General features: G+C 33.0%; 1 protein-coding gene and 1 long non-coding RNA gene across 2 annotated transcripts; both read left to right on the top strand.

Annotated features, from left to right (window-relative positions):
- Positions 1-1,825: 1,825 nt before the first annotated feature.
- On the top strand, positions 1,826-2,784 carry LOC149419835 (uncharacterized). Its single transcript, XR_016302767.1, has 3 exons — positions 1,826-1,955; positions 2,201-2,347; positions 2,532-2,784. It is a non-coding gene; the product is annotated as an uncharacterized LOC149419835 (long non-coding RNA).
- Positions 2,785-18,120: 15,336 nt separating this feature from the next.
- On the top strand, positions 18,121-25,445 carry BckdhA (Branched chain keto acid dehydrogenase E1 subunit alpha). The gene is made up of 7 exons (XM_089637052.1): positions 18,121-18,279; positions 18,359-18,633; positions 22,214-22,470; positions 23,324-23,489; positions 23,589-23,792; positions 24,729-24,995; positions 25,241-25,445. Exons 1-7 carry the CDS (start codon positions 18,220-18,222, stop codon positions 25,317-25,319), a joined length of 1,308 nt encoding a protein of 435 aa, XP_089493178.1. The 5' UTR covers positions 18,121-18,219; the 3' UTR covers positions 25,320-25,445.
- The last annotated feature ends 342 nt before the right edge of the window (positions 25,446-25,787 follow it).

The following is a 25,787-nucleotide window of genomic DNA, read 5'->3' as shown; positions in this document are numbered from 1 at the left end:
TCCTGTTTAATTCGGTCCAATTGATTCGCCGTGACACTTTCGGGCACATTTGTGATTTTTTAATTTTTGGCTCTCACCTTTCTTTCTTCCAACTCGTCGGCTGCTTCGCACATCTGGGCTATTTGTGCCCCGTTTGGCAGGGATTGGGACGGAGGCTGGAGCGGCTGATTCTCTGAGATCCGTTGGTATATCTTCAGTTCACCTTCTAAAAAGCCCGTTTTAGGAGCAACAAGGCTTATATTTCCCAGAAGCTCCGAAAGTTTAAGTGATAATTTTAATTTATACATGTGGAGATGAGGCTTATACTAATTAAGAGAGATGATCAAGACATCCAAACTCTCATAGATTGGTTTGCTTCCCCACTGAAAAAAATGAGTTAGCTAAAGTGTTAAGCTAATTGAAGTTGTGTAACCATCGCCTAAAGTTCAGCTACTTTACCTAAAATACTTTATGTGCAGATACTGTCGTTGTTTAGTAAAATGTGCTTGAGCTATTACAAGTATTACAACTAAACTTTAATAATAGCACACTAAAAGCATACTTACCTAAACAAAATAATCGGTTTGGTTAATCAAGCTAAAGTAATTTACTAAACCTATTTCACTTTAGTAACTTAAGTTTATGTGTTACTTCCCAAAGTATTTAGCTAAATTTAACTAAACATCTAGTTTGGTTAAATGTTTTGTTCATATAGCAAAACTGAGGTTGGAATATCTAAATTTGGTATTTTTACATAACAATTAGTTGCTTTGCACAAACTTAGGCAAAGTGCAACAAAACTTTAGTTAAAATCTCTCGAACTTTGGTAGATCTTTTTATCGTCGCTAACGGTCGACGTGCAGGTGTTCATTTACGACGCAGTTTTCAGATCGCCACAGTTCGCACCATACGTGAATTGACGTTCGTTGCGCGCGTTGCGAATTTATTTTTGAATTGAATTGAATTTATGTTAACCGCTGTTCCTAGTTCCTAGTGATAATGGCAGACAAAACCGTGGAGGATTATTTAATTTCTTGGAATCTGGAGGCTTACATAGAAACATTTAAAGGTGAGTTTTCATTTTGTTATTGATTTAGAATTTAGATCATGGAACTATGATATTATATATTATGATAATTTCCATTCTATTTGATTTAGAAACTGGCACCTTCATTATTCCATGACTCAAGTACCTACGCAATAGATTTAGAAGATTTGTATTTATTATGTACCTAGTTTGAAGAGTGCGTGTTGACGCTACAACCAAGATTGTGTCAGGAGTCATGACACAAGTTACAGAGAGTGGTATATAAAAAAAAATAATAATTGGATCACTTGTATAGCGCCGTTTTTGTGCAAAATCACCTCAAGGGCGCCTTTATTTCTTTGTTTGTTTCCGCCAGTATTATTTTGTATTGAACGAATGTTGTTTGAAACTGTAGTATTTTCTAAGTTACAATTTTACCCTAGCCAGAAACTAAATCATAGCAGGTTATATTTAATTTTAATAAATGTGTATTGCAAATTATTAATTCGGACATAACATTTTGAACATTGAATTCTGTTGTTTTTTTTTTGGGGAGGGATATTTTTTTTAAATACAGGGTGACCACCCATTGTTAATATTTACATTTGAAATTTTCATATAAATGAAATAATTTCATTATTAAAACTATTTTATCTCCGCTTGATTCATGATACAGGGTGTTCGGTATCTGCTGTTGTATAAATATACATTTTTTTAATGAATAATTTTCATTCCTTTGAAAAATAAATTTTTATTTTCTTGTTTTGAAATTTTTTGTATTATCTCGTCATTTTTTTCTTTATTTCAGACTCAAACCATAGACTCGAAAACACTCCTGATAATATCTCAAGATGATATTAAAGAATTGATTCCGACTGTAGGGCACCGGGCACTGCCTACAGCACACATTAATGCGCTCAAGGATGTTATTAATCCACCTGTCATAAGTGTAAGTTTTTAAAAGCAGTAATGATGACATATTGTATACCTAGGCCTTTTTTGGCTAACCATTTGGAAATAGTTGTACCGGACGCGATTTTGATACAAAAATAATAGTATTTAAAATAATAATTCCTGTAATTAATGAATAAATCGACTGCCGGGGGGGTCAAGCAATTCCAAAGGGATAAAAACAAAGCTTGACCCCTTCACCCTTTCTTTCCCCTTTGTGTACATACCCGCTTTTTGTTTCAGATTGAAGATATACCTTCAACTTCCAAACAAACAACGCCCATATATTATCAACACGATGACTTCCTTGTAAATGACATTTCCTTGTTGGAAAATAAAAACAAATCACAAAGAATAACGCAAGAAGCTTTTGAAGAGCAAATTTCGAATGTAAGTTAAATAATTTTAGTAAGTTTCAGATACCTAAGTAACTTAGGTTAATTGTTTTATACATTCCGATATATGTATTTTAGTAGTGGCAGCGTAGAATAGCCATCCTGTGACTGATATTATGATGATTATAGAAGTGGTTATTAGTTATGTAATCAATATGCAATTTAATTTTGTTTTCCAGGACTTACGCAATCATCTCCTATCAATCAATGAAGGGCAAGCACTTTTAATGCAGTTTGAGTCAAAGGGTCTGTTGGACAATTCTGCCAGACTGTGCAGTACTATTATAAGTAAGGAATTGCAGGGTAATCCAGATAGATCCATTACAAGCAAGAGATTTTATGAATTTGCTTTTCAAATCACCAAAGTCTTTAATAAAGAAAGCGCAGCTGTATATTTCACCCCATATGTGTGTTTTGGGCCTACCCAAAAAATTGCTGCTAAAGGTAAATAATTACTAGACACATACAGGCAGCGCCGAAAAGAATTTGCCAAATCAGGACACAAACATCTTTTACTATATTTAAAAAAAAATTATAATAAAAAATGATAATATAAGTGTGTGTATGATCAAACGTGTTTTCTTTTTTGAGGCTTTGCTGGTAGCTGGAAACAATATTTTGAGAGACGATTCTTAACAAAATAACTTTTATATGAATGAGGTTTTTAATAAGTACTTTCTAGTCTTACAAAACATAATATTTATTTATTTAGGTTTCATCTCTCAAAAGGGTTGTAATAAACTACCTGCAACTCAAAGTATTTAACCCATGATTCTGAATTATGGGTATAATCCTTCGAGTTGATGGTGGTTACATTTACACCCTGTATTGTTTTCAGCTAAACTGCAAAGCTGCACTTCCTATTTAATTTAGATAATCTAACCAAAAAGCTAAGCTACAGTACCTAAAGCTAGCTAGCAGTAGAGAGCTAAAACACCTATATCGGTAGGGCTATTCCAACCGAAGTTTAGTTAATCAACCTAACCATTTTGTAATATTAACTAAATAATAAGGTTACTACATCTAAACAGTTAAGTTTTTCTAACCGAACACTACAAAATGGTTTAGGTATATAATTTTTAGTTTAGGTAACACAACTAAACACAAAGCTGTCTCAGCCGATTAGTTTAGCTAGAATACCTGAATCGTTAAGCTGTCATAAATACAGTTTAGGTAACACAACTAAACACAAAGCTGTCTCAACCGATTAGTTTAGCTAGAATATCTGAATCGTTAAGCTGTCATAAATACAGTTTAGGTAACACAACTAAACACAAAGCTGTCTCAACCGATTAGTTTAGCTAGAATATCTGAATCGTTAAGCTGTCATAAATACAGTTTAGGTAACACAACTAAACACAAAGCTGTCTCAACCGATTAGTTTAGCTAGAATATCTGAATCGTTAAGCTGTCATAAATACAGTTTAGGTATCACAACTAAACACAGAAAGCTGTCTCAACCGATTAGTTTAGCTAGAATATCTGAATCGTTAAGCTGTCATAAATAAACTGCTGTTTAGCAAACAGTAGCTAAAAGTTCGGCAGTCACCACAGCAACTAAACTGTTTAGTAGATAATTACTGAAAATTTGGTAAATCGTACCTAAACATTTCTTTCAGTGCCCTGAACCATTTCCTAAAACAAACGTGATTATCTCTATAAGCAGTGGCACGATCGGGGATGGCAAAGTTATATGGCTGAAAAGATGGGAAAATTTTAAATGTCTAAAGTCATCAACCAGAACTTTGGATACCTATCCTTAAAATGTTTAACTTGCGTCAGTGACCAGCAGTGTCGAAAATCAGGATGTGACTTTGACAATAGATCCAATAACGATATTCCATCGTATGTGTATCGCCAAAAAGTCTGAAAGTGAACTTAAGGAATATTTCCAATATGAACTCTCTCCTGCCCCATTGTCTTTTTTCTCAGATGAAGGCATGCGCAAAGAAACGAAGTCCATATTTTACTCATTTCTCTCAACCCTCTACCAAATAACAGAGAACTGGGAAGCAGTAGAATACACGTAGTTGATGGAGGTAGTTGATTAACTTCACAAAGTTATATGGGATCGTGCTCAATCTTTTTCAGACATTACTTCATTAATTTAAACAAGTACTTCATTAATTTGCAATAAATGTGCAATACCAATGTTTTCATACTGACAATGTTTTTTTTTATTAGTTGCTATTGCAAAGTTTGTAGTTAATGTAAGTATAAAATATAATATAAGTACATATAAATTCGATTTTTTTCACAGTCCTCAGTAGGGTTTCCTATTCTGATGCGGCTTGTAGTTTTTAATCTTTCGTATTTAGTTTCAAGTTGTCATTACTTCGTATTTGTAATGTTTGTAAGTTGAATATCACTTTGTTCTGGCGTGTTTATTGTTTACTTTCATCCCCATTTTCTTTGACCAGGAATTTAAATGCGTATACTTCCGTCGAGTCATTCTTAGATAGAAGAACTAATACAATGTTTCATCCCCACGGACATAGAAACCTAAACACTAAATAAAAATCAAATATAAAATTTATATCTAGAGCTGATTCGGTTTTTCACAATAATTACACACATACATACCTTAAAATACATGTCAAACCTAGTTCTTCGTGGTTTTTCACAAAAATGGCGCCATAAAAATTATCATTCTATTTTTATTAGAACCTTCTTAACTTATTATAAGTAAGAATGCCATTTTTACACGCACTAAATCTACGGGCGTCGTAAATCTCAACCTAAAAATGAATGAATTGTTCACGTACTCGTAGCTTCTTCGGTTGCCAGATAATATCATAATTAAACAGTTGATATCTCATACCTAACATTACCAACATAACGCAATTACCAAACAATAATTGCGTAATCCCAAATGCGTATTAAATTATATTTGGTAGTACGGAACACAATCCACCTGCGGGAAGAATATCTCGTTTGTCAAGCAATCCGAGTCCGAGATATTTTTGACGTATCTCGGATTTGGGGATCGATTTTATATCGATGAATTCTGACCAATGACGTGACGGCTGTGGTTTCGAATGATTTTTGACAGAATAGATTCCTTGTTCTATGACGTTTCAAAACGGTTGTATCGGACTGTGTGATGTTTTTTGACAGAACAAATTCCTTGTTCGACGACGTTTCAAAATGTTTGTCTCGGGCTGTGTGATGATTTATGATAGAATCGATTTGTCCATGACAATGAATCGAAATATTTCGACGGTCAAAAGATCGAGTAAATCATCGATGAATCATCGATTCTGCCAATCGCTACTGTTTGTGTTTTTGGTAAATATTTACTGATCCATGGTTCCGCCGCACTTCATAGGCAGACAGAGTATGGAAATTACACTTCGTTTCAACATAATTACAAGTAGGCCAGTGGAATTAGCGATCCGTGAACGTAACTATTCCGGTAGTCCCAATATGTTAGACTGGTCCCATGATGTAAAATCCAAGTTGTTGACCTTGGCGCACCTGCGCTAACGCCGCCATTTTGAAAAAAACTGTTGAAATTGCGCCAAAATCTAGTTTTTGCCGAATATCTCATTCTTATGAAAATTTCGAGTAAAGTAGCTTAATAAATTTAGTAGAACATAAAATTACCTACAACTTTTGTTATTTCAATTTTCTTCTAAAAAGTAACGAGATACGAAGTCGTAAAAATGTGTACAAGTTTACAAAAACAAGTAAATTGCACGATTACGTTTGGTTTTTTTGTTTATATCTCGTTTCCAGTGAAATTTTTGTGTTTTTCTATCTCTCTTATGTAGTCAGATTCTAATCCACAAAAATCAGGTCAAAATTGAAACAGAGGTGTAGTGTTTTCAACTTGGCAATCGTTGATTTTTCTTATAATATATATTTCCACAAACAAGTTCAATCACTGTGTTTCTTGAAAAGAATATTAAAACATTTGTATTTGCCGAACGGAGCACCAGTTGTATCTTAGGCATGAAAGAGTCTTTTATTTTTTTTTATAATCTTTTCAACTATTTCAATGTGTTTTAATCACTTTTTGGAGTCAGTGATGTATTATACTAGATTTGCCCTGTCTAGTTAATTTCATTTTAAAAATAACTTCGGCTAGGAGTAATTTCACAAACAACTCTTCATCGAAATCCGCCGCCTCGCTTAGAAAGTCTAGATAATATAAATACATGTTCCATATAATATAAAACAGAATACAAAGTTATTCCTCAAATCTCATTATGTAGTTTGCTCATTTGTCAGCCAATAAGTGAAGCCGCAACAGCATACGTCACAAATATGGAGATATACTAACAATCCAACTATGTTTAAAATTGTTGTACATGCGTTCAAATTCGAAAGCGAAACCACGGATATTTTGTGTCAGAGGTATTGTAATATGGACACAAAGCCCTAAAGAAACCAATACAGAACACTTGAATAAGGGCTTAATCGGGATAAGAATTAACAAATATTATAAATAGCATAAAAGTTCCCAAGTTTGTGCTATCTATTTATAACTTATTTATTTATAACAAAATTATTATAGGTAACAATAAACATTGTGTACCCATGACATTTACTCTACCCAAAAAAATTCATTTAATCCATATTTAAAACCGATTTATCGAATAATAACTGATCGAAGGTGATTCCTTTGATTACATTTAGTGTAGAAACTTTACAGTTGGTTCTAATTCATTAATTCTATGAGTGATTTCAAGTTATTTTCGATCAAATGACAGTTGCTGTGAAATCCAGTGTTTATCTGTTTATAAAATAAACACAATTTGGACCAGTCAAAACAAGTGAACCGATTATAACAACATTATGAAGCCGTGCACGCGTAATGCAGCCCGCAGTGGGTCTCCAATTGCAACTCCAGCGGCGTCCTCACAAACGGTACCGGCTGGTTCTCTGGCCGAAATAATGGAGAAGCTCAACAAAATCGATGTCGAGCTCACTCGCATCAAGCTGATGTGGGGGGAGATATCTGACATAAAGAAGAGCCTCGAGTTTGCTCTAGCAGCCATGTCCGATACGGAAAAGAGGGTGGAGGCGGTTGAGAAGAGACTGGAGACTGTCGACAAGTTACATAGTTTCGGAGGTGGCATCCATCAAGAAGAACATGGAAATCTTCATATACGAACTGGACGAGCGCGACCAGCTCTCCCGTGTGAAAAACCTCGAAATTAAGAACGTGCCAATGACGAAGGGAGAAAACTTACTCTGCATAGCCAAGAAAATAGGCGAGCAGATTTGTTTTGAACTACAACCAGAAGATGTGGACACAGTGACGCGAGTGGCTACCAAGTCCACCCTAAGCCGATAATCATCCGTTTTGCAAGCAAACGGAGAAAGGAGGAATTTCTTGCACTATCTAAGAAGGCCAGGAAGATCACCAGTACCGACCTGAAATATTCCGGACCAGATGCAATAATTTATGTTAACAGCCACTTAACAATTAACAATAAGATTCTGCTCCCGAATGTTAAAAGCAAGGCACGGGAAGCAGGCTTCAGATTTGTATGGGTAAAGGACTGTAAGATCTCAGTGAGAAAAAACGATAATTCACCAGCTTTTTTAGTCAGGAGGGAAGACGACCTCCAGAAAATTTCATAAGAAAATACTGCTCATTCTATTATTATTGTATACTCCTCCCTCTCCCTCCACACGCCCGCTACCCTCCCTCTCCCTCCATACGCCCACTATCCTCCCTCCCCCTCCACACGCCCGCTACCCTCCCTCTCCCTCCACACGCCCGCTACCCTCCCTCTCATGTTGCGACTGCATTACTATTATATTTATTATACTCTCACAACATTACCTTATTATATCACCCTGTTCACAACTTCTGTCAACTGCAAAATATTCTCACTTTCTGTACTCATCATATTATTATGTACCTACTTGTCATATTTCAAATGTCACTCGATAATTTTACTCAGGATTCTGTAATACTGATGGGCGAAGGGCTCATTAAGCGTTCATTTCCAAGTACACATTTATGTTACTTACAACGTATTATGCCTCTATGGCTTCCACTCCTTTTCGTAACGAACTTAGAGATATTACTATTACTATTATTTTATTTTATACTTTTTCAAGGCTACGCACCAGACAGAAAAAAATGGCAAAGAAGTGTCACGAAGACTTTATTAATAATGCTGAAGAGAATATCGCCAAAGATCCCAAGGCATTCTGGTCATATGTTAAATCAAAAAAACTATCAGCATCTATTCCTAGCGTATTAAATCTTAAGGATGTAACAGCCGAGGGTGGACAGGCAGTCTGTGATTTATTTGCTGATTATCTTCACCGGCTGACCCTCTGGGGATTTCCTGCGAATGTAGTTAAGCAGGTTTGTGCGATGGAATCAGTTTTTATCGATGCTGACCTCGTGTCTAAATATTTAAAACGGCTCGATTCTAGCAAGGATGCTGGGCCGGATGGTATCCCACCACTGTTCATTACCGAGTGCGCAAATCATTTGTCAAGACTGGTACATTTCCAGATATATGGAAAAGAGCCTACATCAAACCAATTCATAAATCGGGAACTAAGTGTGAAGCAGATAATTATAGACCCATTTCCAAGCTTTGCATTTTTTCAAAGGTGTTCGAAAACATAGTCTATGACCAGTTATTCCCTGTGGTAAAGAATTCAATCAACGAATTTCAGCATGGATTCTTTGCAGGTCGCTCTGTTGCTACTAATCTTATAACTTTTACAAACTTCTTGTCTGCCTCCATGGATAAACGTGTGCAAGTTGATACAATCTATACCGACTATAGCAAGGCTTTTGACAAGATCAACCACAACATTCTGCTTAGAAAACTTGCTAATCATGGTATTCATGGAGATCTCCTTCGTTGGTTATCCTCATACGTAACAAACAGGTCCCAGGCTGTGACAGTGGGTGGATTTTCCTCCGTCTGGAAAATCATTACTTCCGGTGTGCCTCAGGGGTCCATTTTGGGTCCTTTGCTTTTCTCTATCTATTTTTTTTTTTTTTTAATTTTTAAAAGAAATACAAACATTCCCAGGTTACGAATAACCCAACAATGTTTGAAAATCTCCTACTACCACCACAGAAAGCCGAAAATGTTGCTTGTGTTGTGATGGAGGACTTAGCCAGCCGAGGAATCTAACACGCGACGCTCGGGTGAGACCCAAGCGCTATGCCCACTCAACCACTGACCGGTTCTATATTAATGATATTACGAATCTATATTAATGATATTACGACATGTTTTCACAACGCTCAAATTTTACTATTTGCTGACGATATGAAGATATACCTTCCTATAAGCTCCCCGGACTGTTCTGCGCGTTTACAAGCAGATCTTGATCGACTGACGGATTACTGTCTCAGAAATAAGCTTTTTATCAATATTTCTAAATGTTGCAAAGTCACATTCACACGTAACCGTGTGAAAATACTGAATGATTACACCATTTCTGGATCGATTTTAACAAATAAAGACTATGTGCGTGATCTCGGGGTTTTCTTGGACTCTAAACTTACCTTTGATAAACACGTTGATAACATTGTCCCCAAAGCATCAAAAAGTCTAGGTTTTGTACTGAGAACATGCAAATTTTTCAAAAATACTAAGACATATCTGACTCTCTACAATTCACATGTTCGTCCTCACCTGGAGTACTGTTCACCGGTTTGGAACCCGCGCTATATTGTTTATGTTAACAGGTTAGAAAGAGTTCAGGAACGATTTCTCAAATTCCTCAATTTTAAATCATTTAACATATACAACTCTTACGACGAAACCGAGAAACATTTTCGAATCACAAAACTACTCAACAGGAGGATTGTCGCTGATCAGATGCTCTTGTATAAAATTATTAACTCTAAAGTTGACTGTCCGGAGTTGCTGAAGAAAATAAATTTCCATGCGCCAATTCGATACAGCAGACAAAATACCCTTTTCTACATTGATAGATGCAACACCAATTCCAACCAACATGAATTTATGCAAAGGACATGTAACTACTATAATAATAAATTTGCAAATATAGACACTCGTGCTGACATATTCACTGCTAGTTACTATCACTACAGAATTTCATTGTATCACATTCTAACTCATATTAACCACTGTTAAATTGATTTTATTGCTGTTTATGGTAGGCATATTATAGGTTTATCGTTTACAGGTTAGTTTTATGTTTCTGAATATATATCTGTGAAAATTAATAATTGGTCTGTTTTTTGTTATTCTCTTATGTATATTTTATTACTAAGACTGTTTATGTTCCTCAAATAAAAAAAAAATAAAAAAAAATAACTGAGTTATATTCCGTGACTGTGGTATAATTGTCACAATAATACACACTGGAGGACCTTGATCTAATGGTAGGTACATGAAATTGAATCAACATTAATATATCAGGGCTATCCAACTGATAATTTATAATTTTGTATAAAAATATAAGATCAAAAAATGTTCTTCTATCACTAACTTAAGGAATTCCAATGAATGTAATAAAAATCATAATCTATTGTTTTAAAAGTTATTACAAGCCTAAAATGAATACACCTCAAAAAATTTCGTTGGACTCTTTCAATGACATTAGTGTGATTATTAAAGACAGGTGACCAAATTGTAGAGTTGTATTCTTGAATACTTCTAACGAGAGATGTGAACAGAATTTTTAATGTGTTGATATTTTTAAAATCCTTGGAAATCCTTACTATAAAACCTAACATTTTCATAGCCCCGTTAGCGATAGAAGTTATGTGAGATACAAAACAGAGTTTCTGATCAAACATTATGCCTAGGTCAAGTATTTCGATTACAAAGATTAAGTCAACATTACACAATTAATATTTATACATTATTGGGTTTTTGATTTTTTGGAACCTCTTAACTTGGTATTTGTTAATATTTAGTTGCAGTATATTACTAGAACACCATTTGAAAAGGTTGTTAAGGTTCTCTTGCAAGATTATGCAGTCGTACGCATCAATGACCTTAAACCTATTTCATATCGTCGGCAAAAAGTAAAAGTTCGACATTGTAGTAAATGCTGGTAACGTCATTGATGACTAGGTTAAATAATAAAGGTCCCAGGTGTGAACCTTGTGGGACTCGCTGGTAGCAATAAATTCATAGGATAGACCAAGGCTGCCCAACCCCAGGCCCGCGGGCCAAATTGTGGCCCGTGAACGAATTATAAGCGGCCCGCGTGAACCATTTTCAAAATACCCGCCAATTTGAAAATTACTTGGATCGAAAAATATTTTCGAATCATTGCATCATCTACCAGGAGGCGTTGTATGCAAAGGACATAAAGTTGAATGATGTAATGGAGCCGGTAGTACGCTGCATAAATTACATGCGTTCAAAAGCTCTTCACAGACGTCAATTCAGAGTTTTATTTGAAGAAGAAATCAGCGAATTTGGTTAGAACGGTATTGCGCTATGCGATGGCTTTCGAGGGCCACATGTTAAAACATTTCTTCATCTTGAGAGAGCAGGTGTTGTAATTTTTAGAAGAAAAAGGGGCGTTACCTTTGGAAAGCGATTTACTCAAGAATAAGTACCTACTGGTTGAGTGATCTTGCATTTCTTGTTGACATCACCAATTATCTCAATATTTTAAATCTCAAATTACAAGGCAAAGATTGTTCACTTCCGACTATGTTTAGCCAATGAAAATATTGACCCTTTTCCCATACTCAAACATTTGAAAGAGAAGCTCAATATTGCCACCGAAACTGTACCTACTAAGTACGAAGCTAAAATTAGATGATTATTACAGTCGTTTGAAAGCAGATTCCAGGACTTTGAAACTAAAAAACAAAATTCACATTTTTTTTTAATTCTTTCACAATCAGTTTGACTGAAATAATTAGTTATCCTGCCAATATCCAGTTGGAACTCACTGAATTGCAAAATCATTCTGCACTGGAAAACATTTTTGTAGGAAAAATATTTTCAAAGATACAATCTTCTTCAGAAGAATTTGGAGATTTCTGGAAATTGTTGCCAAAAAAAAAAGTCGATTTCAAAGTAGTCAATCAATTTTTAAGTAGTTTTGAATCAAAGTGGTTGTGAAAAGTTTTTTTCTAATCTTAATACCGCACATCTCTAACTGAGCAACATATGTCTGATTTGTTGCTAGTATCAACAACTGAACTGACTCCTAACATAGGAGAATTATTAAAACAAAAACTATGTCAAAAATCATATTGATTGTACAAATTATTTGGATTTAGATTTTTGTTACATAAAATGTTGTTTCGTTATTTGGCAGTAGATGCTATTTATTTTATTATTTCAATAAACGACAATAAAAGTTCAATATGTTTATTTGTTTGTTGCATAAAACAAGACATTAAAAAGCTTAGGTAACAAAAATAGGAACCGTCAGTAGTCGCAGTGGCCCGCCAGTGACTTTTAAGACCCGGCATTTTCAATTTCTACCGATTTATAAGCAGTTTCTCGCTAACTCCTTAAGTCTTGAAGTTCCAAAAAAAATAAATGTTATTTTTGAAGATTATATCTATACATTTGTTTTGCCGAAACGTTAACTATATGAAATTCCCTCGATAGAAAAAAATCGCAAAGTAAGCTCCGAAACTTATTAAAAACACGTTTTGTTCTGTTATTTAATATGTTAAAGGAATGAAAAAAATTTAGAGTGTATGTTTAAATGCAAATAAAACTATAACGAGAGATTTTTTTCTATTTTAAATGTGTCGTGTTTTATTAAATATTTTCTCAGCAGTCGCTTACGTCTGTTCATTTCAATCGCGTTAAATATTAGCGCGCTCTCTCTAACATTAAGATTTACATAAGACCATTTCAAACATTCGTCAGTCCCCGCGCAGTCGGCAGACATAGTGGACGTGTGTCAGAATTTTTGGCATCTAAAATTACGTGATTTATTGTAAATAATGTTTAATTTAAAATATTTGAATACCTTATTTAACGTGAATATTGCATTTATCGATTAAATAATATTGTTTTTCAAAAATGAGAAATAATTAACAAACATATATGAAATCTCCAAAGGCCGCGGCTTGTGTACAAAAGTATACCGATTCGCCAAAAATTCGTTTGCTACAAGGCGATGGAAGCTGATTGTTCTAAAACTGTGAGATTATTTCTTGAATGAATTCCGCAGTCGTTTTTTGCCACTCTGGAAATATTAGAGTAAAACACGTCAGGTGTTTAACAAATACTGGTTATTCAGACTTTGCCGAACATTTAATTAATACTAACCATACTTTTGATAAAGATACAGGAGTCAAAATTATACATAAAAATAAAATAGGAATACGCCTTAATAATTTAGAAGCATTAGAAATAGTAGTAGGTTGAGATCAACCAAAACCGGTCGACGTATATAGCAAAATAAAGTGGTTTAAAACAAAAAAAAATTAACAACATATTTAATTCAAATGTATCTATCACGTATACTTTTATAAAATTTACAAATATCTTTATGAAATTCAATTTTTATTTAAAAAAGAAAAAAGTGAAGTAAAGCAAAAAATCGAGTATTAGAAATTATCCTCAAGGGACAACTCTGTATTACAACTTTTTCCAGTTGTTTTTATAATTTTATATTTTATATTATTTTTTAGAATGCGTCCATTTAAAGACATATTTAATGCATTGATAACTGGAAAAACCGAATAAGTTTGTTTTGTATTGGCCATTAAATGATGATGATGTTTTTGTTACGTAACTCCACACAGGATGCAGGTAATTCTGCGTGATTGTACAAGTAAAAAATAAAATGTTAATTTTTCAAAATTCCAACGCTTTAAGGTCGATTTCAGGTAAATAAGTTAATAAACTAAAGGATAAATAGATATTTTTCCATGGAATAATATTGTTCTATAGGAAAAAATTCAATGGATTGGTAACCCTATATGAACTCTATGATAAGTAAAAGTGGTGGGCGTCGCTCATCTACAATTCGAAATGCAGAATGCCGCGTCTTAAGAGGAAGCTACAAGCCAAAAATATGTATATTCTTTGTTTGCCTTATTTCGTGACGAATACACAGGTAATAGGCATTAAAATCACTTGCAAAAGTGGTTTTTATTTATTTTGTATAAAAATTTATAAGTACGCAAAAAATTAATCTACGGAAACTGTCACAGATAATCTTACCCATAATATGTTATTTTTTAAAAGTTGATTCATTTGTGCATTCATACATTTTTATTGAACAAATACATTTTATAGTAGCTCACATTTATATTTTATATGGAGTAAATATTTTTTTTATTTGAATTCTCCTCAAGGGAAAAGATAAGAAAAGCATCAATTTATATAAAGCATATTATTATTTGGTATTCATAATGTAAACAAATTCGTTACAAAGATTAATGGAAAATCACTATTTAGCATTAATTAAGCTTTGCCTTAAGTCCGAGTTCTGTTGATTTTATTTCCGAGTAGAGCCGATTTTCCGTCAGCACATATACGTCGTAATAGGGGTAAAGTACGGTAGATTGTAGTTCATAATGTTATAATGTAAACATATTAGATAACTCTTTAAAATTATTGTGCTGTTTAAATGAATAAATAAATAATTACAAAAAGTCTTCTGTTTTACAAGTCCTTAGGAGTAACCTAGAGTTCAAACCCTGTTGATATAAAAAAGCTTAAAACAATAAAAATTATTTTTAATATATGTAATTATTATAAGTATATATAATATACGTGTATGTGATGTAAACAAAAGTAGGTTTTATATATTTATGCATAAATCTTATAAGAAAAACCTTAATTATTTTTTTTTAAATTGTTTTTGACTTTATAGGAGAAATTTTTAAATATGTATTCATTTTTTTTAAAGTATGTATCTTTAGATGAGTTATTTTAATTTAATGTAAAAATATTTAATTAATTTAATGTAAAAATATTTAATTAATTAAATCCGTAATATCCGTAGTTTGAGAATGATGGGCATTTAAACTCCCGCGCGCGTCCGTTCACTAAAGTCGCTAGTATTGGTGTAAAAGTTTAATAATGGAGACATATTGGTTCTGATCTTAGATACATTTTTCAATGTTTTATTTTATCGTCAACAGATGTAACAAACTAATTAAATTCTGTTATAATTAGGACGATGGTGACTCTATACGAACTCTATGAAAACTAAAAGAGGTGGGCGTTGCCGATTTACAATTCAAAATGCAAAATACGGCCTCTTAAATCGTAAATTTTGCCCAACTGTCCCTTTAAATATCAGAAACCTAAATTCGTATGATGTTTGGGGACAAATTTGGTCTCCTAATAATTAAAAGGTTAAAAAGGTTGGGCAGCCTTGAGATAGGCAATCATTAATCCTAACAAAAAGTGATCTATCACCTTCCTCTCCTTTATTTGTCATATAGAATAAAATGCGACCCTGTCTATAGAAATATAAAAGTCATCAAAAAAGGATACAGAGTCAGAACGGGTTGTTTCACAGAATTTGAAGTATTAATCACATTTATTTTTTATGTTCCGTTAATATGTCATTACTGGACAGTTGATGAACCTAGCTGAAATGATAACAGAACTTGAATAGAACTTGAAACACAACTTTTAAATTTGACTGATAGTTCAAATTCTCTGAAACATCAGGCATATGTTTTGGTACCTAGGTGTTTATGCATTTATAGGTACCTACCTACTCAAGAAATGTCCGCTTTTCAGGTAGGTAGGTACCTAATTGCAATTGTATTTTAATAGTTTTGTCATTGTGAGTGGTTTATTTATGGGCATTACGTTATTAAAATTATCTGTACTGTTTATTATTTTCCTTACTTGTAAATTATCGAACGACATTTCTCCACCCATCAAATTGATTTATTTGGTACAACGTGCATAACGTCATGGAAAATTTTGAATGTAATATGTAGTAACAATTACGCATTAAGCGTTATATTGATTATAATAATGTAATGTACACATGCATAACGTTTGTGCATATTTGCCTTTGATACATTTATAATAGTATGTAAATAAATTGTTTATTTCGAAGAGATTGCCTTGAATTTGATAGTACAAGTAGGATGAGTTTGTTAATAGCGATAGTCCGATGGGCGGGAAAATCGGTTAGCAGCGAGTTCGAATCTCACAGCGAGAACGATTTTCTTCCTTTTAGAAACAAATTCTGTTTGGTGAAAAGGGACGTAAGACTGCAATCCGTAGCAACCATAAAAAATATTAAATAACGGATACCCACTAAATCTACATAGATAGTGACGTGTATCAAAAAGTAAATATTGTTTTAAAAATGAAACATTTGAAAGAACAATACAAATACTCTAACCCCGCAAATTCTCAGATACTGAGTACTTCAAACGGCGATTAAATCGATTAATCACTCGATTTTTTGATGTTTCGATCCTGTCCATCACTACTAATTAGCCAAATATGATTATTTTATTTGATCAGACGACAGACCTATCTACGAGTGTGTTACTTTCCATACAAATAAATCTAAATTGTTTCTAGCCAGCGGCCAGTACGGAAATTATTTGAAATACTTTTATCATTTCTTTATCATCCTTATCACTGTTTACCAAGTTAAACATTTGACAGGCGCTCGTCACACAAAAAATGTACAGAGACGAATCCGAAAAATAATATTATATTTCTTGGTAGGTACTTTTATCATTATTGATACTTTCCGGTTGATACTACAATTTCATTCCGCTAGAGTTCGCATAAGCGTGGATGCAGTACGAGCTGTAAAATCGGAATAATCAATATTATATATATGAATAACGTTTGAAAAAATAAATGTTATTGAGATAGTGACATATCCCTGTGGACAAAATGTAAAATTCCTTATTTGATTTTCACAAAATATCAATAGATTATAATTAGGTCGGTATGTATGTATCTACTTACAAATCTAGAAATAGAAATATGTTTTGTACGCGCGGTCTACTGATCAGACAACTACTAATATACATTTACCTGATCTTATTTTAGTGATTTGACAACAATAATTAATATTATTTAATACTTTACTGCAAGTCTATTGTTTGCTTCTTTTTTATGTTAACTATACACGGGCGCTAATTTCCCTTTTATTGTTCTTCAAAAGTACTATCCTCTCAGACTGCAATTAAGCAGTTTGTCAACAGGATGTTCAATTACAATGTAAATTATTAATATACAGAGTATTATTGTTGATACACATAACCTAAATGTATTAAATATTCACGCTACATTGAATAACAACTATTGATTGATTTCATCGTCTAGCAATGTTTTCAGCACATATTTGAATCTATTTGGTGATTAGCAATTTTTTTTATATTACCTGTTAACATGTTGAATATTTTGTATGTATTTATTATTATTGTCCATAATTATATAATCGGTAATAATAATAACAAAGTGGCAATCAATAAGGTCAACACCAGTCAGCACTCAAAAATGTCGTTAACCACCCCTTTGTTAATTTGTAATACAAGCAATATGTAATACTACAATGACTAGGTACTAATAAAGACATCTGTAAATTCTGTGATTGTACAAAAGGGAAAATGCCTGGTTTCCAATGAATCAAATTCTTAAACTACAATGCCTTAAATTCTATGAAATACTTACGTCTCTACTTTTTTCAGATCAGTTGATTATATTTATATATTGTTTGAAATTTATGATTTCACGTTTCCCACTAAAACGTAGGTAGGTATTTTTTTTAAATTTTTGTAGGTAATATTTCTAGTTTGAAAATAAAACCTGTGCCGACCCTAATCACAGTATTATGAATATGTAATGTTTTTCAGGCCACGGGAGGTCACACACTACATTACTGTTTTCTGTATTGTTCTTATCTTTGCCGTCGTGGTGCCATATCGGAATTTGAGTTAGTTTGAATAAGCCATCGAAGGAACCGTCCATAAAAATGGCGTTGTTTCGAATCAGTCGATTGGTTCCTCGGTGTTCATTTAATAATAGTGTAGTGGTAAGGACTGTTAAATAATATAAATACATAATATATAATACACAAATATATTGGTTTCAATAAGTATGTTTATTTTCAGTCGTTGTCGACAACTTCGCAACCTAGACTAGAACAGCCTTATGCGAATGCTGAGCCTAAATATGTATTCCCAGGTTGTAAAGCTCCCTTTACGACCGAATTGACATTCACGGAATCAAAACATTATGCCCCCATCCCAATATACAGCATCCTTTCCAATACTGGGGAAATGGACAGCAAAGAGGACCCGGGTTTATCCCAAGAGGTGGTGACCAAAATGTATAAAGACATGACTCTGTTGAATACGATGGACAAAATCTTGTACGAATCTCAAAGGTAAACAATTTAATCTATTTCCACAATACTTACACATCTTCAGCAAATTTAATTCTTTACGTAATTTAACAGTAGGCTCTTGTATATTTTCAGAACACGTCAAAAGCTGTTTTATTAAAATATAATGTTACCTTCTTTATTATTATTTTAATACATTATTGTACTTATTATCTTTTCTACTTAAATAATTCTTCACGCTTTTCTATATGCAAATAGAATATTTATTTATTTTGCAAAAACAGTAGGTATAAAAAACAATGTATTTGTGAAAGCGATAAAGAAAAAAGGAAAAATAAATGGTCGGCATTATACATGTATTACAAGGGCTACACATGAAAGGTTGAATAATAGTTCGTACTTAAATTCGTTGTAGAACATAATACGTCCATATTTTGTAAAATATCCACATTTAGGGAGTTAAGACGATACAATACCCTAAAAAATATTAACGACGTAAAAATAATTAAATCGTTGTTTAAGGCGAAGCTTAATGCCAAATCATTTGCCAATCTATTTTGATTAATCTTTATAACGAATTGGTGTACATTATGAATACCAAAAAAATGCTTTACATAAATTGAAGGTTTTCCTATCGTTTTGTTTGAGTAGAATACAAATAAAATAAAAAAATACTCGATAAAAAATATAAAAGTAAACTACAAAAAAATATTTTTTTCAATAACGAACGACTTTTAAAAAATACAGTATTATAGCTAAGATTATCTGTGACAGTTTCACTTGATTAACTTTTTTTGCTTTCCTATAAAATTATTTACAAAATAAATAAAAACCAGTTTTGTGCTTGAAATCGAACGTTTCTAGACTCCATTTGTCAAGCGATTTTAATGCCTATTACCTACAATATAAGGTATACCAAGAATATACACATCCTTGCATCTGCTCGGAAATCCAAGTTCAAACGGACATTCCCGAACAAATTAAAAATGTATATTAGATATATCGTTGAACGTCTCCGTGAGTGGCTAATTCAGTCGAATTTTCCCTCGAAATTCCCTAGTATTGTTTGGAAAAAAAAATGATGTGAGCAATTTTATAATACACGGATTAATTTTACGCTACATTTATATAGATCAGTTTTTAAGATGAATCGTGCGATTCTTGCAATTAAATGAATGGTGGTCTTACACCAGGGCGATAATGAGTGTATCTCCCGCTCGAATTATTAAAGCTAATTAATATTTTTCAAGTTTCATTTATTATTGTTAACTCAATAAAAATCAATTGGTTTCTATGATTATATTTTAAAAAAAATTGCACGTGTAAAAATAAACATAAAAGTATTAATTCGTAAAACCGAGTAATTACTGTATACATTTTGAGGTCCCTAGCAAAGACTATTAGATTTAAATATTTTTTAGCTTCCAAATAATATTAGATGCCCTCTTTATAAGATGTGTGCTGCATATGAGGGAACATGTGAAAGATACAGAGAATCGTTTCAGAGAATCCTTTAGACCCGCTTCTTTCAAATTACACGAAAAAATTCAATTGTCTGAAATAATTTCTTGAAAATGTATTCTAGCCAAACACCAAAACTATAGTTTTTTAACACCATCTTACATAACAGAGCATCAAGGAACAATCGTGACGAAAGACATCGCATCATAAATAAACCGAGAAAAATGCGTTCGTTTTTATGTGTTTTGGGTATAGAGAGATTTGAATTTTACCAAATAAAACATTGAATTATTTTATTTTATTTATTATCATAGCATTAGCAAAGTTTAAGTGCTGTCTTGATATATTCGATTTTAACTGAATAGGAGGGAATATGCATTGATCTAACATTTTTTAATGTTAAACTATTTTTAGAGGTGCTGTTATGGCCACAGGCTATTTCGAAAGTGCAGAAAACCATAAAATATTGAAATATCCCTCGTACCATCTTGAAGACATTTACAAAAATTTTCGGTTGAATTTGCCCTAGAAATTTGATTTTATTTTTCACGTGGTTTATTGTAATTAATTCCGATAAACGTATTACTAAAATCTCAAATGTTTCCTCGAACTGAAAACCTCGGGAACCTCGGAACCTATGTTGAAAAATACGTAGAAAAATTTGTGCTTACCGCTGATTTTATAGTTATAGATTTTCAAACCGTTTTATGCAAAATATTTTAATTGTAAGGTACTGTTTTTATTAACCTTAAATATAAATAATTTACATTCGTGTGTGTCGGTCTGAAAAAAAAGATATCATAGTCAAGAATTCGTTGGAATTTATTAAAATGTGAGCCTCGGACAACCCCCTTTATTAGAGTCTTGTGTCGCCTTAATTATTAGGTATTCCGAGGGTGCAGCGTCATTACAATACCGAGATATGTTAAATAATATTGTTATTGTTTATTTAATTTCATATTATTGCCTCACTTTATTTACTATCCATGAATTTATATCAATAACAAACAAGTAGGTTTCAAATATCATTTAAAAATAATGTTTAATAACAATATTGTTTTTGTTAGTAAGCTGAATAATGAACAATAAACCATAGACCGAGAGTCCCATAGACAGTCTGCAGATAGAGTTGTGGATAGATTTACCATAAATGTAGAGGGGCGAAAGTAAACTGCTACAACCTAACAAGAAATTTGTCGAATTTACAGAATCCATAATTGTCGTTAAGTACTCAGTATCTGAGAATTTGCGGGGTTAGAGTATTTGTATTGTACTTTCAAACGTCCTCTTTAAAACCATATTTACTTTTTGAAACACGTCACTATCTATGTAGATTTAGTGGGTAACCATTATTTTTTTATGGTGGCTACGGATTGCAGTCTTACGTCCCTTTTCACTGCTTTTCACCAAACAGAATTTGTTTCTAAAACAGAGAAAATCGTTCTCACTGTGAGATTCGAACTCGCTGCTAACCGATTTTCCCGCCCATCGGACTATCGCTATCAACAAACTCATCGTAGGTACTCGTACTATCAAATTCAAGGCAATCTCTTCGAAATAAACAATTTATTTATATACTATTATAAATGTATCAAAGGCAAATATGCACAAACCTTTTGCATGTGTACATTACATTATTATAATCAATATAATTCTTACTGCGTAATTGTTAGTACATATTACATTCAAAATTTTCCATGACGTTATGCACGTTGTACCGAATAAATCAATTTGATGAGTGGATAAATGTCGTTCGATAATTTACAAGTAAGGAAAATAATAAACAGTACACATAATTTTAATAACGTAATGCCTATAAATAAACCACTCACAATGACAAAACCATTCAAATAAAATTGCAATTAGGTACCCACCTACCTGAAAAACGGACATTTCTTGAGTAGGTAGGTACCTACCTATAAATGTATAAACACTTAGGTACCAAAACATATGCCTGATGTTTCGCAGAATTTGAACAATCAGTCAAATTTAAAAGTTGTGTTTCAAGTTCTATTCAAGTTCTGTTATCATTTCAGCTAGGTTCATCAACTGGCCAGTAATGATATATTAAATGAACTTAAAAAATAAATGTGATTAATAGTTCAAATTCTGTGAAACAACCCGTTTGTATCCTGTTTTGATGACTTTTATATTTCTATAGACAGGGTCGCATTTCATTCTATATGACAAATAATGGAGAGGAAGGTTTGCAAGTGGGAAGTGCCGCAGCTTTGTCTCCCGATGACCTGATCTACGCGCAGTACAGAGAATGTGGAGTCTTCATCTGGAGAGGAGTGTCTCTGAACTCTCTGGTGAACCAGTGCTATGGTAACCATGAAGACCCTGGTAAAGGAAAGCAGATGCCGGTTCACTACGGAAGCAAGGAAAAGAATATTTCAACGATTTCAAGTCCTCTTGGTAATTTATAAATTTAAAAAAACTTATTTGTCACCATGACCAGGTACATAACCTTAGAGGTTCATTTTCCTAGTTACCAGCTTAGAAAATACAGAAAAATCATTGAAAATTGTAGAATTTTTTGTATTGGCAATTTACAAAGTTTGTATTTTTGAATTCTGACCCATAATGAAAAGATACAAGTAGGTACTTAAATTGTAAATCCTCATCAAAGTTGATCTTTAAATATGTTTTTGTAAAATGTGTTAAGAATTATTGAATACATTATATATATATTGATGTATAATAAAAATATGTAATAATTTTTTATTTAATAACGGAATTTTTATTGTAAATTTTTTTACAAACTATTAGTATTTTATTACCTTTCTTAACCATCAAACACATAAATGTATGAGCAAAAAAGCAGTAAGATCGTATAAAGGTTACCTATTTTTTATTGTTTTTTCGATTTATTTCTATAATTTATCAAGGTAAAATAAATAATATATTTCACCTAAAATCCATTAAAATGTGTGAAAGAAAGGCTCACACCTAGTAAACGCTAGTATAGCGCTAGTGTAGCATGTCGCCATTACAATATATGGGAAATGTCAGAAGTTGGAGGTATTGTTTATTATGGGGTATTTTGTATTATTAATAACATTGATTGTGGCATTTTAGATAACACATAGTTTTGTTTTCAAGGTTTCTGAATTGCTAAAATTCATTTAGAAAATATAATAATTGATTTCTCTGCTATAAATAATTTGTGTGCTGTAAATTTGAATTTAATTGCCATTCAATATTATTGTTGGATTCGGATTAGATTCTTGATTTTTATTCGAATCAGATTAATTTATTTAATTTCCAGGTACTCAGATTCCCCAAGCCGTAGGATCAGCTTATTCCTTCAAGTTAACCCCCGATAATACTAAGGTTGTGATGTGTTACTTTGGAGAGGGATGTGCATCAGAGGGCGATGCTCACCCGGGATTTAATTTTGCCGCTACCTTGGAGTGCCCCGTTATATTTTTTTGGTAATTAAACGCAGCGATTTTTTCAGCATGTTCAAAATGTTTTACATGCTTAATTTACACCAGTGCTTAACAACACGTTTAAATTTAATCATGTTTCAGTCGCAACAATGGATTCGCCATTTCAACATCGTCAGATGAACAGTACAAGGGTGATGGGATAGCCGCAAGAGGTCCAGCTTATGGCATTCATACAATCAGAGTAGATGGAACGGACATTTTTGCAGTATACAATGCAACTAAAATGGCCAGAGATTATGCTATCAACAATAATAAACCAGTCCTCATTGAAGCAATGGCTTACAGGTAAAAATAGTAATTCGCCATATTTTACGCCTTTGTTGTGCAAACCATAAAAATAATAAGATCTTATTAAATTTAATAACGACTATTAGTGGCTCTTTTTTGTTGTTGGTTGTAATTTTTTTACAACTCACCTTTGCATGTGATTGAGAAGAAGGTTTAAGGTATCCTCCAGATTTAAAATGTCTTTTTTCAAATAATTATTAATTAGCGCAGCTATTTATTGTTAATTGAGATATTTTAAAAAACAGTGAATCCAATTATTAGGTTTCACAAAATTTACAATTAATAACATACCTACATTAATTACATTGTTTGAGGCGAAGACTTGTGTTAAAAAAATATTTATTGCAATCTTAAAGTCACTGAAAGTTTATCTGAAAAACGTCTACCTCAGAAGAACGGAGGTTTAATGATGTCTTCCTCTCATTCTCCCAGAGGCGTGATCATATCCCAAAGTATGTAGATTGGACCTGCCTCTATCTTGGAAAAATAAATAGCCTGTGTTGCCTAGCTCTAATGAAGTTATCGGGGTCATAAACCATAAAATTTCAAAATTTTAAAATTGAAGATAAAATTTCCGCGAGCCGAGCCGCGAATTGTGGAAAAGGAACGAAGCAACCGCAATATCCTCACCGTAATTTTGTCCTGTTTATACGCACATACGTTCCAACATCAGGATTGCGAATATGCCCATTGAGCGGCTTATGCTACGTATACACGCGCTAGCCGAACTGCAGAGCTGAATTTCAACTTATGGGTTCCTTTCACGCAATTCGTGGCTCGTCACGCGTTTCGTGCTACTAAAAAAATGCAATTTATTATTTACTTTTTTTTATATTTAATGACATGAGTATAAGAAAACCCTGCACATCTGAGCAGTAACATTGAGTAGGTATCTAATAATCTAAGCTTTATTAATATTTGTAATGATTTCAGAGTTGGTCATCACTCGACATCCGACGACAGCAGCGCTTATAGGGATCTTTCTGACTTAGCCAAGTGGAATACAACAAAGAATCCAATAGTAAAACTTCGACTATTCATGGAATCCAAAAATTGGTGGAATCAGGATATGGAAAACGCTTGGATCTCGGATGCCAAAAAACAAGTCCTCGATACAATGAAGGAATCCGAAAAGAAATTAAAACCAAATTGGCGTGAAATGTTTACCGACGTTTATTATGACATGCCAGATCATATTCGGTGAGTCAATATATATTTCCTGTAATTTTCAAAAGGTTTAGCTAGCGTAGAAATAAAAATAAGTACCCACAAATACGGACTATACTCGCAAAATTAGGGCCTCCACAACATTATATGTTTTTACTCTTAGGTAAGTTATTAAAATAGAAATTACTTTAATCCAATTTTGAAAGAAACGTGAGTTTCAAGTAAGACAATTATAATTTTTCTTTGTGATTTATTTTTAAACATTAACCTTTTTTCAGAAAACAAATGAAAGAGATGGAAGCACACCTCGAAAAGTACAAGGAACACTACCCCATGGCCAATTTTAAGAGCGACTGAATAGCTCTCCGGTTGTAAAAGTTGTAAATAATGTCTCAAATAAATTTATTATAATATAATATGAAATAAGTATATATTTGATATGGTTGGTATTAAACTTTATGTGGGTACCTGAAGGCAAAAAAATTACGTACGAGGGGGTGACTGGGTCTCCCATAAAGTCCGTGATTCGTAATATTCCCTTTGCCTTTTCCAGCAAATCAGATATTCGGCTAGCAGTCAATCAAAGTCTCGGAGGAAATATTTTATTCCTTTAAAATTAAAGCAATGCAAACAAAAAGAGATAAGTAGTATGAAAGCGAGCGTGACTCTAATTATTTTAAGTATTGTAATCCTTTCCAGTAAAATGCACTTACGACCGCGGCTTGTTTGCGGCAAAGAAACAATGTTAAAAGTCGTGGGGAATGTGAGAACACGAAAGGGGAAGTTGCGCTTTGTGAGGTGAGAGTAATTTCCTCAGAATCGGAT

Source organism: Hesperophylax consimilis, chromosome 11, assembly GCF_061612785.1.
Source record: "Hesperophylax consimilis isolate HC1 chromosome 11, BYU_Hcon_1.0, whole genome shotgun sequence".
Classification (NCBI taxonomy): domain Eukaryota; kingdom Metazoa; phylum Arthropoda; class Insecta; order Trichoptera; family Limnephilidae; genus Hesperophylax; species Hesperophylax consimilis.
The sequence above is the reverse complement of the archived record's forward strand: the minus strand, read 5'-3'. Positions and strand labels throughout refer to the sequence as shown.

What these genes read in the sequence shown, in the direction of transcription:
- BckdhA (XM_089637052.1), top strand. Translation starts at nt 18,220, where the DNA reads ATGGCGTTGTTTCGAATCAGTCGATTGGTTCCTCGGTGTTCATTTAAT. An exon ending in CATTTAATAATAGTGTAGTG is followed by an intron (nt 18,280 to 18,358) that starts GTAAGGACTGTT and finishes GTTTATTTTCAG; the next exon opens with TCGTTGTCGACAACTTCGCA. An exon ending in ATTGAAGCAATGGCTTACAG is followed by an intron (nt 23,793 to 24,728) that starts GTAAAAATAGTA and finishes TAATGATTTCAG; the next exon opens with AGTTGGTCATCACTCGACAT.